At 47.4% G+C, this 17,373-nt stretch overlaps 1 protein-coding gene across 8 annotated transcripts in view; it reads right to left on the bottom strand.

The window, feature by feature from the left end:
• Window positions 1-1,243: 1,243 nt before the first annotated feature.
• PLEK (pleckstrin) overlaps window positions 1,244-17,373 on the bottom strand; it is a 513,179-nt gene continuing 497,049 nt past the window's right edge. For all 8 annotated transcript variants that reach the window (XM_063918395.1, XM_063918392.1, XM_063918398.1 and 5 more), the window contains 2 exons: window positions 13,561-13,633; window positions 1,244-1,716 (listed from right to left, as the gene is read on the bottom strand). In XM_063918395.1, coding sequence (XP_063774465.1) covers window positions 1,577-1,716; window positions 13,561-13,633 — 213 coding nt within the window. In that variant the 3' untranslated portion in view covers window positions 1,244-1,576. The remainder of the gene's footprint in view (window positions 1,717-13,560; window positions 13,634-17,373) is intronic.

A 17,373-nucleotide genomic window follows, 5' to 3' on the forward strand; every position in this document is an offset into this window, starting at 1 on the left:
ACGACGTAGTGTGTTACTAATGGTAACCTTTGTGACTGTGGCCCTAGCTCTCTTGAGGTCATTGACCAGGTCCCCCCGTGTAGTTCTGGGCTGATTTCTCACAGTTCTCAAGATCATTGATACCCCACGAGGTGAGATCTTGCATGGAGCCCCAGGTTGAGAGAGATTGTCAGTGATCTTGTATTTCTTCCATTTTTTAATAATTGCACCAACAGTTGATCTCTTCTCACTAAGCTGCTTGCCTATTGTCGAGTAGCTCATCTCAGCCTTGTGCAGCTGTACAATTTTGTCCATGGTGTCCTTAGACAGCTCTCTGGTCTTGGCCATGGTGGAGAGATAGCAGTCTGACTGTTTGAGGGTGTGGACAGGTTTCTTTTATACAGATAACCAGTTCAAACAGGTGCTCTTAATACAGGTAACGAGTGGAGGATGGAAGAGCTTCTTAAAGAAGTAACAGGTCTGTGAGAGACCGAAATCTTGCTGCTTGGTAGGTGTCCAAATATTTATTTTCCACAAGAATATACAAGTAAATTGTTTAAAAATCATACAATGTGATTTCCTGTTTTTTTTTTCAGATTCTGTCTCTCACAGTTGAAGTGTACCTATGACGGAAATTACAGAGCTCTCTCATCTTTTTAAGTGGGTCAACTTGCACAATCGGAGACTGTCCAAATACTTTTTTGCCCCACTAAAATATATATATATATATATATATATATATATATATAGTCCAGCACTTGGTCTGGCACTCCTCGTCCCTCCAGGGTATTTGCTCCGGTGCCCTCCTTAAGCAGCAATAGCTCAATGTATAGTCGATGGAAGGCGGCACTCGGAGACTTTCACAAATTCAGAAACGTGCTTTAATGTGGGTCAACGTTTCGAGAGTCGTGCTCCCTTCTTCAGGACACAGCAAACAAGTGCAATCTTGTTTGCTGTGTCCTGAAGAAGGGAGCACGACTCCCGAAACATTGACCCACATTAAAGCACATTTCTGAATTTGTGAAAGTCTCCGAGTGCCGCCTTCCATCGACTCTCTCTCATATATATATATATATATATATATATACACACACACACACAAATAGGGGTGCCAAAATATAATCATATCTTCGCCTTCCCATTCAAAAAACATTCTGGTGCCCCTCCCACTACTAACAAGTATGCGGCTTTTACATGCAGGCAGAAATATGATGTCACTATACATTTGTTCAAGAAAGCACCAAAACATATAGAGATGCAGATGTAGTTTCTTACATTTAATAATGTGATGTGTAATATGTATCATACATAGGTATAGTGATGCATAGAATTGGATACTGGTTCACACACGGCTTACAATGTGTAAGTAATAACAATAACATTATATTAATGAACTTTTACAGAAGACTTAACCGTTTTTTTTCTACAATCGGAAATACAAAGTGAATGGGACAGTTTCTACATTTCATTAGCTTTCTTGTTCATAATTTACTATTTTCATTTTCGTCCTCCATATTTGCTGATGTCCCCCATGCCTGAGACAGTAGTTTATAAAGAAAATGACCCCTAAAGATGTTCTATCTAGGAACATTCTGTCTTATTTTCCAATTTTGGAGACAGTCTGAATAGCTTTAATCCACTCTTTCCGTTCCTCTGCCGACGCTGCCTGCAAAACATAATGCACTTCGGATGCCGTGATGATTTCAAAGAGGTTTCCGTCGACATCCTGCTTTTTGGCTGGAGAAAAAAACATGTTTGCAATGGGTGAATATAAGGAAGAATATTTTCTGCAAATCAGAATATTAATGACATTCGTCGAATCAGAAAATATCTCTGGCTGAATGGGTGTAAGTGGACGGTAGCTGGCTGCTTGTATGTAGGGGAAGTGTTCTGTGGGAGTATTGTAGGCATGTATGAAGAGCTGACAGTATGCAGAGATGCCTCTAATTTCAGAGAGATCTCCTGCACCAGGTGTAAAGCTGGTACACGTATACCAATAGTGATGATGACTACTTTCACATGCAGATGTATAGGGGCGGTGCGGATGCATAGAAGCAGTCAGTTCTGAATACAAGTGAAGAGCTATCCCTTGAGTGGACTGTTACAAAACATTAATATTACAATTGTATGTAATATATGTGTGGGTTTCCATACTCAGGGATTTGCAGCGCTGCTGTGTTTCACTGACCTGCCGCTGCATGGGACACAGCACTCAGCTTGTATTTCCTCTATAAGCCGCCCCCAGACTCACACTGCCTAGTTCCACAGGATTCTGGAGGCTGGCTTATAGAGGAAAGACAATCTGAGTGCTGTGTCCTGTGCAGCAGCGGCTGGGAAACCTGTTATATGTCTTAACAGGCCCCCTCCATGCAGGGACAGACTGGGGACTTCATCCGGCCCTGGCATATGGGGGCGTGGCACGAGTCATGGGGCATGGATTCGCGGCACGCCCCCATATTGCTTAGCAATGGGGAACGTCTGGCAGAGGCGGCGGCAGCAGCGGGGGACAAACCAGAGAGCTGCGCTGAGCGCAGCTTTCCCGGCTCTCTGTGGACTGGATCGGCCCACCAGCCCATCGGCACTTATGACATTTGCCAGAAGTGCCAGATGGCCAGTCCAGCCATGTCTCCATGCAATGTGTGGCCTGCACTGCAGCCCACTAGCAGCAGCTGACACTGCAATCCACTGTCTTATGTTAGTAAGAGATAAACCTCAGGTGGGACATCTGTAAGTATTATGAATGAGTGGAACTCTGCACGGGTTGGGGCTGAAATGCTGGTGAGCTGGATGCTGGTAGTCAGAATACCAACCACGGCGAGAAAACGCACATCTACGATCAATTTCATGTGGGGGGAGATGTGGGGGACGCTCAGCACAGGGCAAGTCCAACCCTCATGCTACATCCACCCACCCACCCCCGCAGACACGGCGGCGATGCTTTTGCATGTTTAGAGTGGTGGTATGAGTTGCCGGCGGCCGGGTCCCCACCGCCAGGATCCCGACCGCCTGCTTGCCAACAGCTGGGCCAGCACAAATGAGCATAAACGCAGCGTCGATGCCCCGTTCCCGCCCCCTTCGAGATCTTAAACTATGTTCTGAAGAGAATGCAGTTTGGACCTTGCACATGCGTGTACTGGCGTACATATGTGAGGAATCGCTTCATAGCTATTTCTGCACATCAGCATCAGGCTCTGAATCAGCCCCATTACATTATGACATATTATTACAATAGAAAAAGGGATAAATACTGATCGCACTGCAGCAATTAATAAGATAATCAAGGATGAATACGTGAGGGTCAGGTATTTAGCCACTATATTACTTATATTGCTAGCATGTGCATTGTAACAAAATAAATGGTGGTGTATCAGAGAGTACCAAAAAGTTTAAACAAAAACAATACACCCATAGAAATGTGAAAAAAACCTCTATTCCGAAGCAACTCTTGTATGCCTGACCAGAATAATTAGGGTATTTAGAACGTCACAGAAAAATCTACCAATAGATAAAACTTAACCTTTAATATGAATTAGATAAAAAAAAATCTGTAAAAACCAGAACATGGGGGAAAGGATCGTCGAAATATAGACAAACACTTATACTAAACATACAACATGTATTAAAATGACGCAGGTATAAATCATAATCTAATATTGGAAGATACAATGATCTCAGTGTCGTGCAGCGGAGATGGACATCTAATTAAAGGTAGAGATAGGCATGGCTTCTAGGGTGAAACAGGAATTCTGCTTCCCCGTATCTGCTGTAAACATCGACTACGGGGTGAGAGATCCCACGAACACCAGCCAATGGAAAGGCAGAAGGGGTTGAATTAGGAGTACATTCTGTTCGTTTCTGCTTTTGGATGGTGACAATAGGTCAGGTCATCCAATGAGAGAACTACTTAGGCTCCCCTCTTATCCAACCCAGAAGGAAACCGATGTGCAGAGAAGACAAGGGTTATGCAGAAGGACTGGGCCAAAATTATAGTCACACCACAAATGAATGAATGTACATCTGGGACATTGTTACTGCAAATGAATTCTTATTTTAGTGAAAAATATTCCTCTGTATAGAGAAGGGTATATATAACTTGCAATATACAGTGGCGTAACTACTGCCCCCGCAGTCCTCGCGGTGGCTTGGGGGCGAGGGGCTGCTGGGGCGCCACTGACTTAGAACAGATTGACATGCGGACGAGCGTCCGCATGTCAATCTGCGGTCTCCTTCCCTCCGCTGCTGTGTTGGAGGGACACGGAGGGCACCGCGCGCGCCTCTCCAGTGTCCCTCCTGGCTCTCCGGCCGGTCTAATAAAGGAAGTGCCGTTCGTGAGCTCTGAATGGCTCACGAACCGGCACTTCCTTTATTAGACCCGCAGGAGAGCCAGGAAGGACACGGGAGAGGCGCGCGCTGTGCCCTCCGTGTCCCTCCAACACAAAGGAGCGGGGGGGGGGGGGGGGGGGGGGGAATAGGGGAGCAGGCACTGTGGGGGAATATCTGGCCACTGAGGGCATGTACCTGGCGGCACTGTGGGGAAATATCTGGCACTGGGGGCATATACCTGGCACTATGTGGAGGAATATCTGGCACTGTGGGGCAATATCTGGCACTGGGGGGAGCAGGCACTGAGGGGGCTTATGTGACACTGTGGGGGAATATCTGGCACTGGGGGCATATACCTGGCACTGTGGGGGAATATCTGGCACTGGGGGGGAGCAGGCACTGAGGGGGCTTATGTGGCACTGTGGGGGAATATCTGGCACTGGGGGCATATACCTGGCACTGTGGGGGAATATCTGGCACTGGGGGGAGCAGGCACTGAAGGGGCATATGTGGCACTGTGGGGGAATATCTGGCACTGGGGGCAAATACCTGGCACTGTGGGGGAATATCTGGCACTGGGGGGAGCAGGCACTGAGGGGGCATATGTGGCACTGTGGGGGAATATCTGGCACTGGGGGCATATACCTGGCACTGTGGGGGAATATCTGGCACTGGGGGCATATGTGGCACTGGGGGCATGTACCTGGCACTGTGGGGGAATATCTGGCACTGGGGGCATATGTGGCACTGGGAGCACGGCCCTACCAACAAGCACTACCCCCTAGCAACGAGCATGACACCCAGTGCATGAAACCCCTGGCAACGAGCATGACACCCTGAGCATGAAAATCCCTGGCACTGTGCATGGAACCAAGGGCATGAAACCCCTGGCAACGAGCAGGTAATTTAAAAGTAATTAGAAGCCTAACTGTAAAACTTAATGTGTAATGGGCATTACGGTGTGTGGCATAATGTATCACGGACATTGCGGTGTGTGTCATAATGTGTCAGGCATTACGGTGTGTTGTATACTATATCACGATCATTGTGGTATGTGGTATAATGTCTCAGGGTCATTGCGGTGTGTGTCATAATCAGTGCCAGATTAAGGTCCATATGGGCCTGGAGCTGAAATTTAGGAAAGGCCTATTATGTGCCGTCGCAGGTAGTGTGATCAGCACCATAGAGAAATTCTTCCAGGTGGGTAGGAGGCTGTGGTGACATACTATTGACTGCACTACCTCCCCACACTACACCACTATATTACTCCCCACACTGCATTACCTCACTATATCTACTTCCCCAAACTACTCCCCACACTACATCCCTAGGCTACCTACTCACACTACATCTCTACACTATACCTCCCACACGACATCACTAAGCTACCTCCCCACACTACATCCCTAGGCTACCTACTCACACTACATCTCTACACTATACCTCCCACACGACATCACTAAGCTACCTCCCCACACTACATCCCTAGGCTACCTACTCACACTACATCTCTACACTATACCTCCCACACGACATCACTAAGCTACCTCCCCACACTACATCCCTAGGCTACCTACTCACACTACATCTCTACACTATACCTCCCACACGACATCACTAAGCTACCTCCCCACACTACATCCCTAGGCTACCTACTCACACTACATCTCTACACTATACCTCCCACACGACATCACTAAGCTACCTCCCCACACTACATCCCTAGGCTACCTACTCACACTACATCTCTACACTATACCTCCCACACGACATCACTAAGCTACCTCCCCACACTACATCCCTAGGCTACCTACTCACACTACATCTCTACACTATACCTCCCACACGACATCACTAAGCTACCTCCCCACACTACATCCCTAGGCTACCTACTCACACTACATCTCTACACTATACCTCCCACACGACATCACTAAGCTACCTCCCCACACTACATCCCTAGGCTACCTACTCACACTACATCTCTACACTATACCTCCCACACGACATCACTAAGCTACCTCCCCACACTACATCCCTAGGCTACCTACTCACACTACATCTCTACACTATACCTCCCACACGACATCACTAAGCTACCTCCCCACACTACATCCCTAGGCTACCTACTCACACTACATCTCTACACTATACCTCCCACACGACATCACTAAGCTACCTCCCCACACTACATCCCTGCAGTATATCACTATGCTACCTCACCACTAGTTCACTGCTCCCCAGACTATATTCCCGCACTATATCTACTTTCCCACACCACATTACTGCGCTACCTTCAGGACCAGATTAAGGTTTGTGGGGGCCACTGGGCAACAAACCTGTGGGCCCTTATCAATAATAAGAGGGGGAGGATGCCAGGCTGCAATGCTTGCCTCCAGTGCGGGGTTGGCTGGGATCAAGGTGGAGGAGTGCCAGCATCCTCCTTCTGGCAGGAGACGGCTCCAACAGGGTGTGCCATGGTCGAGGGAGCGACTGACAACCTCCTTCCGGCAGGGGCGACCCCGAGCAGTAAGCTGCACTGTAAAGTGGCCACTGCTAAGTGTAGTTGGCCAGAAGTTACCTCTGGGGGGAGTCAGCCGGGTATCGCAGGACTACACTGTAGTAAGTCAGTGGTCACTGCTGGGTGCCAGTGGCCTTCTCTGGGCTCAGGTAATTTCACTGCAGCAGCAGTGAGCATACCGCCGCTCGCTGCTGAGGAGAATCAGTGGTCACAGTCTAAAGCCATGGGAAACCCACACAAAGGGGGAGATGTACTAAGCCTGAAAAGTGAAAAATATCACAGTGATAAAGTACTAGCCAATCGGCTCCTAACTGCCATATTACAGGGTGTGTTTGAAAAATGACAGTTAGGAGCCGATTGGCTGGTACTTTATCACTGTGATATTTTTCACTTTTCAGGCTTAGTACATCTGGCCCACAGAGTAAGCGTAGAAGCAAGTGGTTATACAGATTTGCTGGAAACAGTACTGCAAGGCGTCAGCAGCTCTATGGGGTCCATTACCGTGACAGTCTCTGAGACACACACAGCCTTGCTAAGATATCATCATGTCAAGAGAGTAGCAGGGTACTGACCCCCACACCACATTACGGTGCTACCTCCCTACACATTATTGCACTAAGGGGGTCATTCAGATCTGATCGCTGCTGTGCGTTTTTGCACATTGGGCGATCAGATCCGAACTGTGCATGCGTCTGAGCCGCACTGCGCCGGTGCATCACACAGCTACAATGGGCATCGGCGTCCTGCAACGGGATGGTGCGAAGGATCCATTCCCACGGGCGTTCGCAAGGAGATTGACAGGAAGAGGCTGTTTGTGGGTGGCAACTGACCTTTTACAGGGAGTGTACGGAAAAACACAGGCGGGCTCAAGTGTTTTCAGGGAGGATGTGTGACGTCAGCTCTGGTCCCGATCAGCCTGTTCTCATCGCACTGGAAGAGTAAGTCCTGGGCTGCACACAGACTGCACAAAATCAGTTTGTGCGGCTCTGCTACACATGCGATCGCACACCTGCACAGCGACAAACCACTCCACCTGTAAGCGGCGACTATCTGATCGAAGGGCAGCAAAAAACGCAGCCCAGCGATCAGATCTGAATGACCCCCATGTCTCCACACAATGGCCTTCATTCCGAGTTGTTCGCTCGCTAACTGCTTTTAGCAGCATTGCATACGCTAGGCCGCCGCCCTCTGGGAGTGTATCTTAGTTTAGTAGAATAGCGAACGAGAGATTAGCAGAATTGCTACTAAATAATTCCTTGCAGTTTCTGAGTAGCTCCAGACCTACTCACAGATTGCGATCAGCTCAGTCCGTTTAGTTCCTGGTTTGACGTCACAAACACGCCCTGCGTTCGGCCGGCCACTCCACCATTTCTTCAGACACTCTCACGTTTTTCCCTGACACGCCTGCGTTTTTTAGAACACTCCCGGAAAACGCTCAGTTACCTCCCAGAAACGCCCCTTTCTTGTCAATCACTCACCGATCAGCAGTGCAACTGAAAAGCGCCGCAGGATCCACAGCAAATCTGCTAAGTTTTTAGTTAAATAACTAAGCGCATGCGCAATTAGCAACAAATCGCAGCATGGCGAAAATAGGCAACGAGCGAACAACTCGGAATGACCCCCAATATCACTACACTAACTCCCCATACTATACTACTTCACTGAACTGCCTCCCTACACTACAAACAGGGTTGGCAACAGAAATCTCAGGGCCCGGTACACTTATGTCGTCGGGGTCTCCTGACCCTCCGTCCCCCTTGACCTTACATTAGAATGGGGAGGGGATCGTTTGAGGGCGTGGGGGTTTACCATGGCAGGCTTTATTGTGTGTGTGTTAGGTGCTATTGTATGGCACCAGATGGATAGCTGGTGCAGTCTGCATATGATTCAAACTTAGGTGCCCCTCTGAACCTTGGGGCCTGGGAAGAGTATTCCCTTAGTACACCCTTGTCGCCAGCCATGACCCCTACACCTAAAAGCTGCATACCTCTGGAGATATAGAGCATTTGTTCAGGAGCGCAGTCTATTACCCCCAACCTTTTCACACACACACACACACACACACACACACACACACACACACACACACACACACAGTGACACATTTACCAATACAGTGTCACTGCCACTATCCAGGCTCCCCATGCTGACGCTGCCTGGCTGAGCCTGTTAAGGTGTGTACACACGGTAAGATATTTTCTTCCGATTCTGACTATATAGTCAGAATCGGAAGAAAAGATAGTGCAGATCGCAAGGTGACAGTCACCTTGCGATCCTGATCCGATGCCGATGCGCGGCCCCGCGCGGTCGGCATCGGCAGAAAAAATAGGCTGTGCAGGCAAGTCAATCCTGACTATCTCTATAGAAGAGATAGTCAGGATTGACATCGCACATAGCCAGCATCGCAAGCACACTCATTATGTGCTTGCGATACTGGCTAAGTGCCGACCCGGCCCCCTGTCGCACGGTGAGAATCGGATAAGTCCGAATCTCACCGTGTGTATGCACCCCAAGGCTGTTTCTCTGAGTCCTGCTGCAGTCAGTCAGTGACAGGACAATGATGCCAGCCCACTGACCGCAGTACCGCTCCAGCGCTCCTCCTAGGTGGAGACCGTCCCCAATCCCATCTGCAGAGTGCAGACATAACATAGAAGTGTTTGAAGGGGGGCGCAGTGTCGAACATCATGACACCATGCCCACACTCGATGGGATATGGACAGATGACCTCGGGGAAGCCAGTGGTGGGTTGCCAGAGGTGGGCCGAGTCGGACTTGGAGTGATCATGGTAGCCACCGCACTGGCAAAGGGGACTGCCATGTTTAATACATACAGTACTAATACTGCCTATAACCAAACCTGGGGGCCCCTCACAATGTCGGGGCCCTGTACGGGAGTCCCCTTTGACCCCCCCTGTCACTGGACCTGACTACAAAGCTGCGCTATACTACCTCCGCACTTTGCACCACCTACCCACAATACAACACTGCACTACTTCACTACACTTCTGAATTATCTACTCATACTATATCCCCACACCTCATTAGTGACAGGGTTAATGGTCACAATGCAACTGCAGGCACTACCCCAGTATTAACTGAAATTATCTTGCATTGGTGACAGTGGTGTGCAGAGCTGGCGCGTGTTGTTCCTGGAGCTATGCTGTGCGCTAGCTGAGGAGCAGCATGCGGGAAGAATACGGGCAGGAGACACTAGAGGAGGCTTTAAAAAGGGGAACTCACCGATGGTTGAAGATTTCTGAAAGAATCGTTAGTACTGGAGAGCAGAGCTGCGCTTCCCTGGTCTCCTCCTGACAGCGTTGAGAATGCTGAGGCAGCCCTGTGAGGAGGGGTTGGGCCAGCAGAGGACAGCCCGCCCCGGGGGCAGTGCTGAAGGAGTGGCATATGTCCCGGCCAGAGAGTGAGGCAGTCAGGACTCGGGAAGCGGCCAGTGGCACCGCCTGTTGAGGAGGACGAAGCAGGGAAGTGCAGGGCTGCGCGGGTGACCTCCGGGAGAGGCGTCAGTGGGGAGAATCAGGCTGCAGTAGCAGGATTTTTTCTCTCTCCTATCTACGGCACACCAAGATCTGTAAGATGCTGTGGGCCTATTTGGGAGAGTGGGCCTGGAGCTGCCGCTCCATCAGCCCCATTGTTAATCCGGCCCTGGTCATAATGTGTCACAGACATTGTATGTGCTATAATGTATCAGGGGCATTGCAGTGTGTAGCATAATGTATAACGGGCATTGCGATTCCTGTCATAATGTGTCACAGGCATTACGGTGTGTGGCATAATGTGTCAGGGGCATTACAGTGTGTGCATATTGTGTCATGTGCATTATTGTGTGTGGCATAATGTCTGAGGGCCATTGCAGTATGTGGAATAATGTATACTGGGCATTACTATAAGGAGGAAAAATGACAAATAATGTAAGGGGCATGAATCAGGATTATTTTTCTTTCCTGTGGTGGCTAACGTCTGGGCGTGCAGGTTGCAAAACTGGGGTATAAGGTAGTCTTTTCCTGCAATGCCACACCCCTTTATGCGAAGCCACGCCCATTTCAACGAAGCCACACACCTTTTTGGCGGCGCGCCCCTCCGGCGCGTGCATATTTGTCCCTTTACTACTGCCAATTATGGGGGGGGGGGGCGAAGAATTTTTTGGCTTGGGGGAAGAAAAATTTCTAGTTACGCCACTGGCAATATACCATACAATGTTTCAAACCAAAAGATTTTCTCTTGTTTTACAGGTAGATAAAATTCATGTTATCCCAGATTTAAACCACTATGGTAAAATTATTATAATACCTCAGGTGTTATACAGATGTGGCAATTTATACATAAGAGCCTTTAACTGTATTTACAACCAAAAAGTGAACACATTCAAATGTATATCAAAATACAGTTTCCGCTGGTGGTCATAACTGATCATATGCTGAGCATATTTTCCCTACAAATTGAGAGGGAAGGGAGGGAAGGTTAACTTAACCCTAAATCTGCCAAATAACAATAGGTGCCCACTTAACTCCAAGCTAAAACAAATCCTCCACTGATGTGGTAGCTAATAGAGAATAAGGGCTATTGTCCATCAAGTAACCTATTAGTTTCTAATGCCGCTGCATGTCTTACTGAACCTGTGTGTCGGGCGGTCCGCCATGCGCAGGTGGCGGGGCTGCCGGGAAGCTCCTTAATGTACATTTCGCCGGGAGGGCTTGTTCACAAGGAGAACAGCTCACCCCCAGCTTCAGCCATGTAGCACCCTTTATACCGGTATATTTCCGGTGTTGGACTTCATCATGATAGGTGTACACCTATCAGGTGCTAGTAGTTTGTGTCCATTGATTTCATCACGTATTTCAGTGACGTGATTAGTGGGTGGTATCCTAAGGCGGGGAAAAAATCCTCCGTACAGCAAGTTGCGGTATTTCCAGATATAGATAAGTAATATAGTTAGGTTCCCCACTAAACTAAGGTAGAAAGCATAGTTTCCAAAAGAGCAGAATACACAGAACTATGCCATTGCTCATTATCCCACTGTCAGGTGCAGTGGTTCTCTGACCTGGTTCCCTAACCTAAGATCTCGTCCTACGTCATGATGATACTGTGGGTGGGCGGTATCTTAGAGTTGGAACAGACGTCCAATGACTGAACACCGATACCTCTGAGTGTAATAAATGATCGTGGTGAAGCCGCCAGTAAACCGGACAGCTTCATCCACTATATGCCCCACATATTATCATCCGGCAGGCAGACCGATCCTGATATCCACTTTAAGAACATATCCCCACACCACAGTCTATGGTAGGAATATGAATTTGATTTAGTATTCTCGCTCCTTGTCCGTATCGGATTGAGAATGCAATGAAGATGAAGGAGGAGAAGATCTAACATCGTCTGATGTATGAGGGAGACATTTTATCTAATTCATATTAAAGGTTAAGTTTTATCTATTGGTAGATTTTTCTGTGACGTTCTAAATATCCTAATTATTCTGGTCAGGCATACAAGAGTTGCTTCGGAGAGTCTTTTTTCACCTTTCTATGGGTGTATTGTTTTTGTTTATATTATTACAATAGTCTGGTTTGTTTTTTCATGTTTTAGAAGGTCACAGTTATAGGCCCTACACACATGCCGATATTCTGAAAGATATGAACGATCTCGTTCATAAATGAACGAGAACTCGTTCATATCTTTCAGTGTGGAGACTCCAGCGATGAACGATGCGCGGCCCCGCGCTCGTTCATCGCTGATCTCCCGTCGGCTGTGCATGCAGGCCAATATGGACGATCTCATCCATATTTGCCTGCACTTCAATGCAGCCGGGTGACGGGGGGAGTGAAGAAACTTCACTCCCCCCGTCACTGCCCCCCCGCCGCCGGGTTGCTCGTCGGCCGTATCGGCCGTCGGGCACCTCGGCGGCGCATTACCCCTTCTGTTGGAGGCAGAGGCCTGTCAGATAGAAATATCCCAATAGATTGCGCCCAACTATTTTCTTTTGTTTTTTACTTTACTATTTAAATTTGCGTCTGTTAAAACTTGAATCAATCTTTTATTATGTTCTTTGTCATATGATATCCAACACAACAGCTACTGTTATAACGTCCACCAGTCATTCAGTGGTAGGACCGGAATCATAGTAGAGCATTTTCCAGTCCCATTGCCTGCTTTATGTTTCCTCTTAGGCCCCACTGGTTTCCGGTATGAATGGTCGACCATGTTATGGTCGACAGTCATTAGGTCGACCACTATTGGTCGACATTGTCATGGTCGACATGGACAAATGGTCGAACCGTGAAAGGTCGACACATGAAAAGGTCGACATGAGTTTTTTTAAACTTTTTTTGGTTTAGTTTTCGTCGTAAAGTGACGGGGAACCCCAATTAGTGCACCGCTTCGCTCACCATGCTTTGGGCAAGGTGCCTCGCTCCGCTACCACTGCGCTCGGCACAGATTACCGTACCCAATCGTAGTCCATGTGGATCGTAAAGTATGGAAAAGTTCCACAAAAGAAAAAAAAATGTGAAAAACTCATGTCGACATTTTCACGTGTCGACCATTTTCACGTGTCGACCATGCCAATGTCGACCAATAGTGGTCGACCTAATGACTGTCGACCATAACATGGTCGACCATCCAAACGGATACCGGCCCCACTGGCCTCAAGCACTTGCCTAGGTTCTCTTATATATGTCTGGTCTGAACAGGAATTTACATATTTAGATGAAACCCGGAGCAACTTACCATCAGCTAAATCTTCTACAGCAGTCACCACACAACCTCGCAAATGGATTGCTCCCAAAGGGTCATCATCCCCCTGCCAAAATATAACATATTATTATTACTGGGTATTTCATATAGTATACATTGGACCTTACTCAGCTTCACTTGCAGTTTTGCTATTTTAGCAAAACTGCAACTGGCTGAATTGCATGCCCAGAGCAAGGCCGTCCAGCATGCAAATGCCGGGCAGCTGATTTGTGGATGCCCCCTGCCTCTGCAGTCAGGCTCCAAAGACAGGTGCAGAGCCGCCATTTTTCGGCCGCGTGTGATGTCACGCAGCTGCCCCGAAACCCGCCCCTGTTTCCAACGACACGCCCGCCCAATACGGGGCTACAAACAAAAGTCCATGGGGTAAATTTACTAAGATGGGAGTTCTATTTGAGATGGGATGTTGCCCATAGCAACCAATCAGATTCTACTTCTCATTTATCTAGCACCTTCTAGAAGATAATACCTGGAATCTGATTGGTTGCTAGTGGCAACATCCCATCTCAAATAGAACTCCCATTTTAGTAAATTTACCCCCATGAGTCTGGCGATACAAGCTGCACTTGTGGACGCGTAACTGAATTGACCCCATAGATGCAGTGCAAGTAATTGCAGCCATGTGTGCTGAGGTTTCATAGGCCTATCACTTCCTGCACTAAGTGTAGGTCAGGCATTCCCAACCTTGGTTCTCAAGGCACAGTAACAGTCCATGGACTAAATGTAATAGGGTCCGAGTTGCTGGAGGTGGTACGGGACTTTGGACGAGAATGCCCGTATTTTAAAAAGCGGCAATCATGTACAAGGCAAAGCTAACCTGGTTCTGTATTGTATATGATTGCCACTTTAAAAATACACGCATTCTTGACCGAAGTCCCGCGCCTCTTGTAACTCGAACCCTATTACTATACATTTACCCCAAGGTTTTAGTGACATCCATGCTAGAGCACAGGTTACTTAATTAGTTCCTCAGTTACTTTGATTTAACCATCTGTGCTGAAGCATGGATATCACTAAACTCTGCACTGTAAGTGTGCCTTGAAGACTGAGGTTGGGAATGCCTGGTGTAGGTCATTAGGATTTCCTGGACTAGCCCTGCTACCAGGGGCGGATTGGGAACAAAAAGCGGCCCTGGAAAAATTTGTACTCGTGGCCCCACGTGGGCAGCACCAGAGGTGTAAGGTCTAGCCATGGCAGCAGCAGCCTCCCCCCAAGACTTTCCAGATAGTGGGCATGTCCAGCATCAAGGGGGAAATTAAAAATAAATTAAATTAAATATTACGAGCACATTATATGATACACCTTCAGAATTTAGGAAACGATATCATTCTTTAGAAAGATATATATTCTTGCCTATTACACCAACCGTATCCCAATCACTATTCACTCAATCCTATATGTCAGCCAAGCAGGCAGACAGAGCATACACTAGATCATCTGCAATCACAGGCTAAGTGGCAAAGTGATTTTAATATATGCAAATTATTTTGCATCTTATTCATTATGTCTATAATAAGGACCACATGTCCTCAAACAAAACAGGCCCCACGGGTGCGTCGGCCCCAGAGCCGGCCATAGGCATAGGCAAACTAGGCAATTACCTGGGGCATTTGATATGCCTAGGGGCATCAGGAGCTTCTGCTGATTAAAATGATATGCGGCATGCCTATATTCTGTGTGTAACATTTCATATGCAGATACAGCCAAAGTCTCACACAGTATATAGGCATGCTGCATATCAGTTTAATCAGCAGAAGCTGCTTGTGCATCCTAGCCACATAGCAATGCAAATAAGATCCATTTTCATTTAAAAAAATGTGCCCGACATTAGCATTGAGGCAAGATTTATGAGGACACATCTGTATCCAAGCAGAGGCAGAGGTCACAGTGTTAGTGGCAGTGTGAGTGCTGTGTGCATGTGAGTGGGTTGGTTGTGCAGTAGTGTTCGGAATATGTGTAAGGAGCATTATGTGTGTCATGTAAAAATGCATTAATAATGTGCAACATATGTGTAAGGGGCACTATGTGTGTCATTATGTGTATAAGGGCATTAATAATGTGCGGCATACTGTATGTGTAACAGGGTGCTACTGTATGTATGTCATTATGCGTATAGTGGCACTAATAATGTGCAGCATATGTGTAAGGGACATTATGTGTAAAAGGACATTAATAAAGGTTGTCATAATGTGTAAGGCGCGTTATGTTTATAAGGACATTAATATTGTGTCTCATATGTGTAAGGGGCATTACTGTGTGGCATTATGTGTATAAGGTGCTCTACTATGTATCGTTGCGTATAGAAAGGGCACTACTGTGTCGTCTAATGTGAATAAAGAGCAATAGGGTGTGGTGTAATGTGAATAAGGAGCAATTCAGTGTGATGTAATGTGAATAAGGGGCTCTACTTTGAGGAGTAACGTTTATAAGGTAAAGTTATACTACTGTGGGATGTAATATGAATTATGGACACTATCGCATGATCAAATGTAAAATAAGAATTTACTTACCGATAATTCTATTTCTCGTAGTCCGTAGTGGATGCTGGGGACTCCGTCAGGACCATGGGGTTTAGCGGCTCCGCAGGAGACAGGGCACAATAATAAAAGCTTTAGGATCAGGTGGTGTGCACTGGCTCCTCCCCCTATGACCCTCCTCCAAGCCTCAGTTAGGATACTGTGCCCGGACGAGCGTGCATAATAAGGAAGGATATTGAATCCCGGGTAAGACTCATACCAGCCACACCAATCACACCGTACAACCTGTGATCTGAACCCAGTTAACAGTATGATAACAACGAAGGAGCCTCTGAAAAGATGGCTCACAACAAGAATAACCCGATTTTTGTAACAATAACTATGTATAAGTATTGCAGACAATCCGCACTTGGGATGGGCGCCCAGCATCCACTACGGACTACGAGAAATAGAATTATCGGTAAGTAAATTCTTATTTTCTCTAACGTCCTAAGTGGATGCTGGGGACTCCGTCAGGACCATGGGGATTATACCAAAGCTCCCAAACGGGCGGGAGAGTGCGGATGACTCTGCAGCACCGAATGAGAGAACTCCAGGTCCTCCTCAGTCAGGGTGTGCCCCTGACCAAGTAGCAGCTCGGCAAAGTTGTAAAGCCGAGACCCCTCGGGCAGCCGCCCAAGATGAGCCCACTTCCTTGTGGAATGGTCTTTTACTGATTTTGGCTGTGGCAAGCCTGCCACAGAATGTGCAAGCTGAATTGTACTACAAATCCAGCGAGCAATCGTCTGCTTAGAAGCAGGAACACCCATCTTGTTGGGTGCATACAGGCTAAACAGCGAGTCAGATTTTCTGACTCCAGTCGTCCTGGAAACATATATTTTCAGGGCCCTGACAACGTCAAGTAACTTGGAGTCCTCCAAGTCCCTAGTAGCCGCAGGTACCACAATAGGTTGGTTCATGTGAAAAACAGAAAACACCTTAAGGAGAAATTGAGGACGAGTCCTCAATTCTGCCCTGTCAGAATGAAAAATTAAGTAAGGGCTTTTATATGATAAAGCCGCCCATTCTGACACACGCCTGGCTGAAGCCAGGGCTAATAGAATCTTCACCTTCCATGTGAAATATTTTAATTCCACAGTGGTGAGTGGATCAAACCAATGTGACTTTAGGAAACTCAAAACAACATTGAGATCCCAAGGTGCCACTGGAGGCACAAAAGGAGGCTGTATATGCAGTACCCCTTTTACAAACGTCTGAACTTCAGGCACTGAAGCCAGTTCTTTCTGGAAGAAATTCGACAGGGTCGAAATTT

Source organism: Pseudophryne corroboree, chromosome 4, assembly GCF_028390025.1.
Source record: "Pseudophryne corroboree isolate aPseCor3 chromosome 4, aPseCor3.hap2, whole genome shotgun sequence".
Taxonomy (NCBI): domain Eukaryota; kingdom Metazoa; phylum Chordata; class Amphibia; order Anura; family Myobatrachidae; genus Pseudophryne; species Pseudophryne corroboree.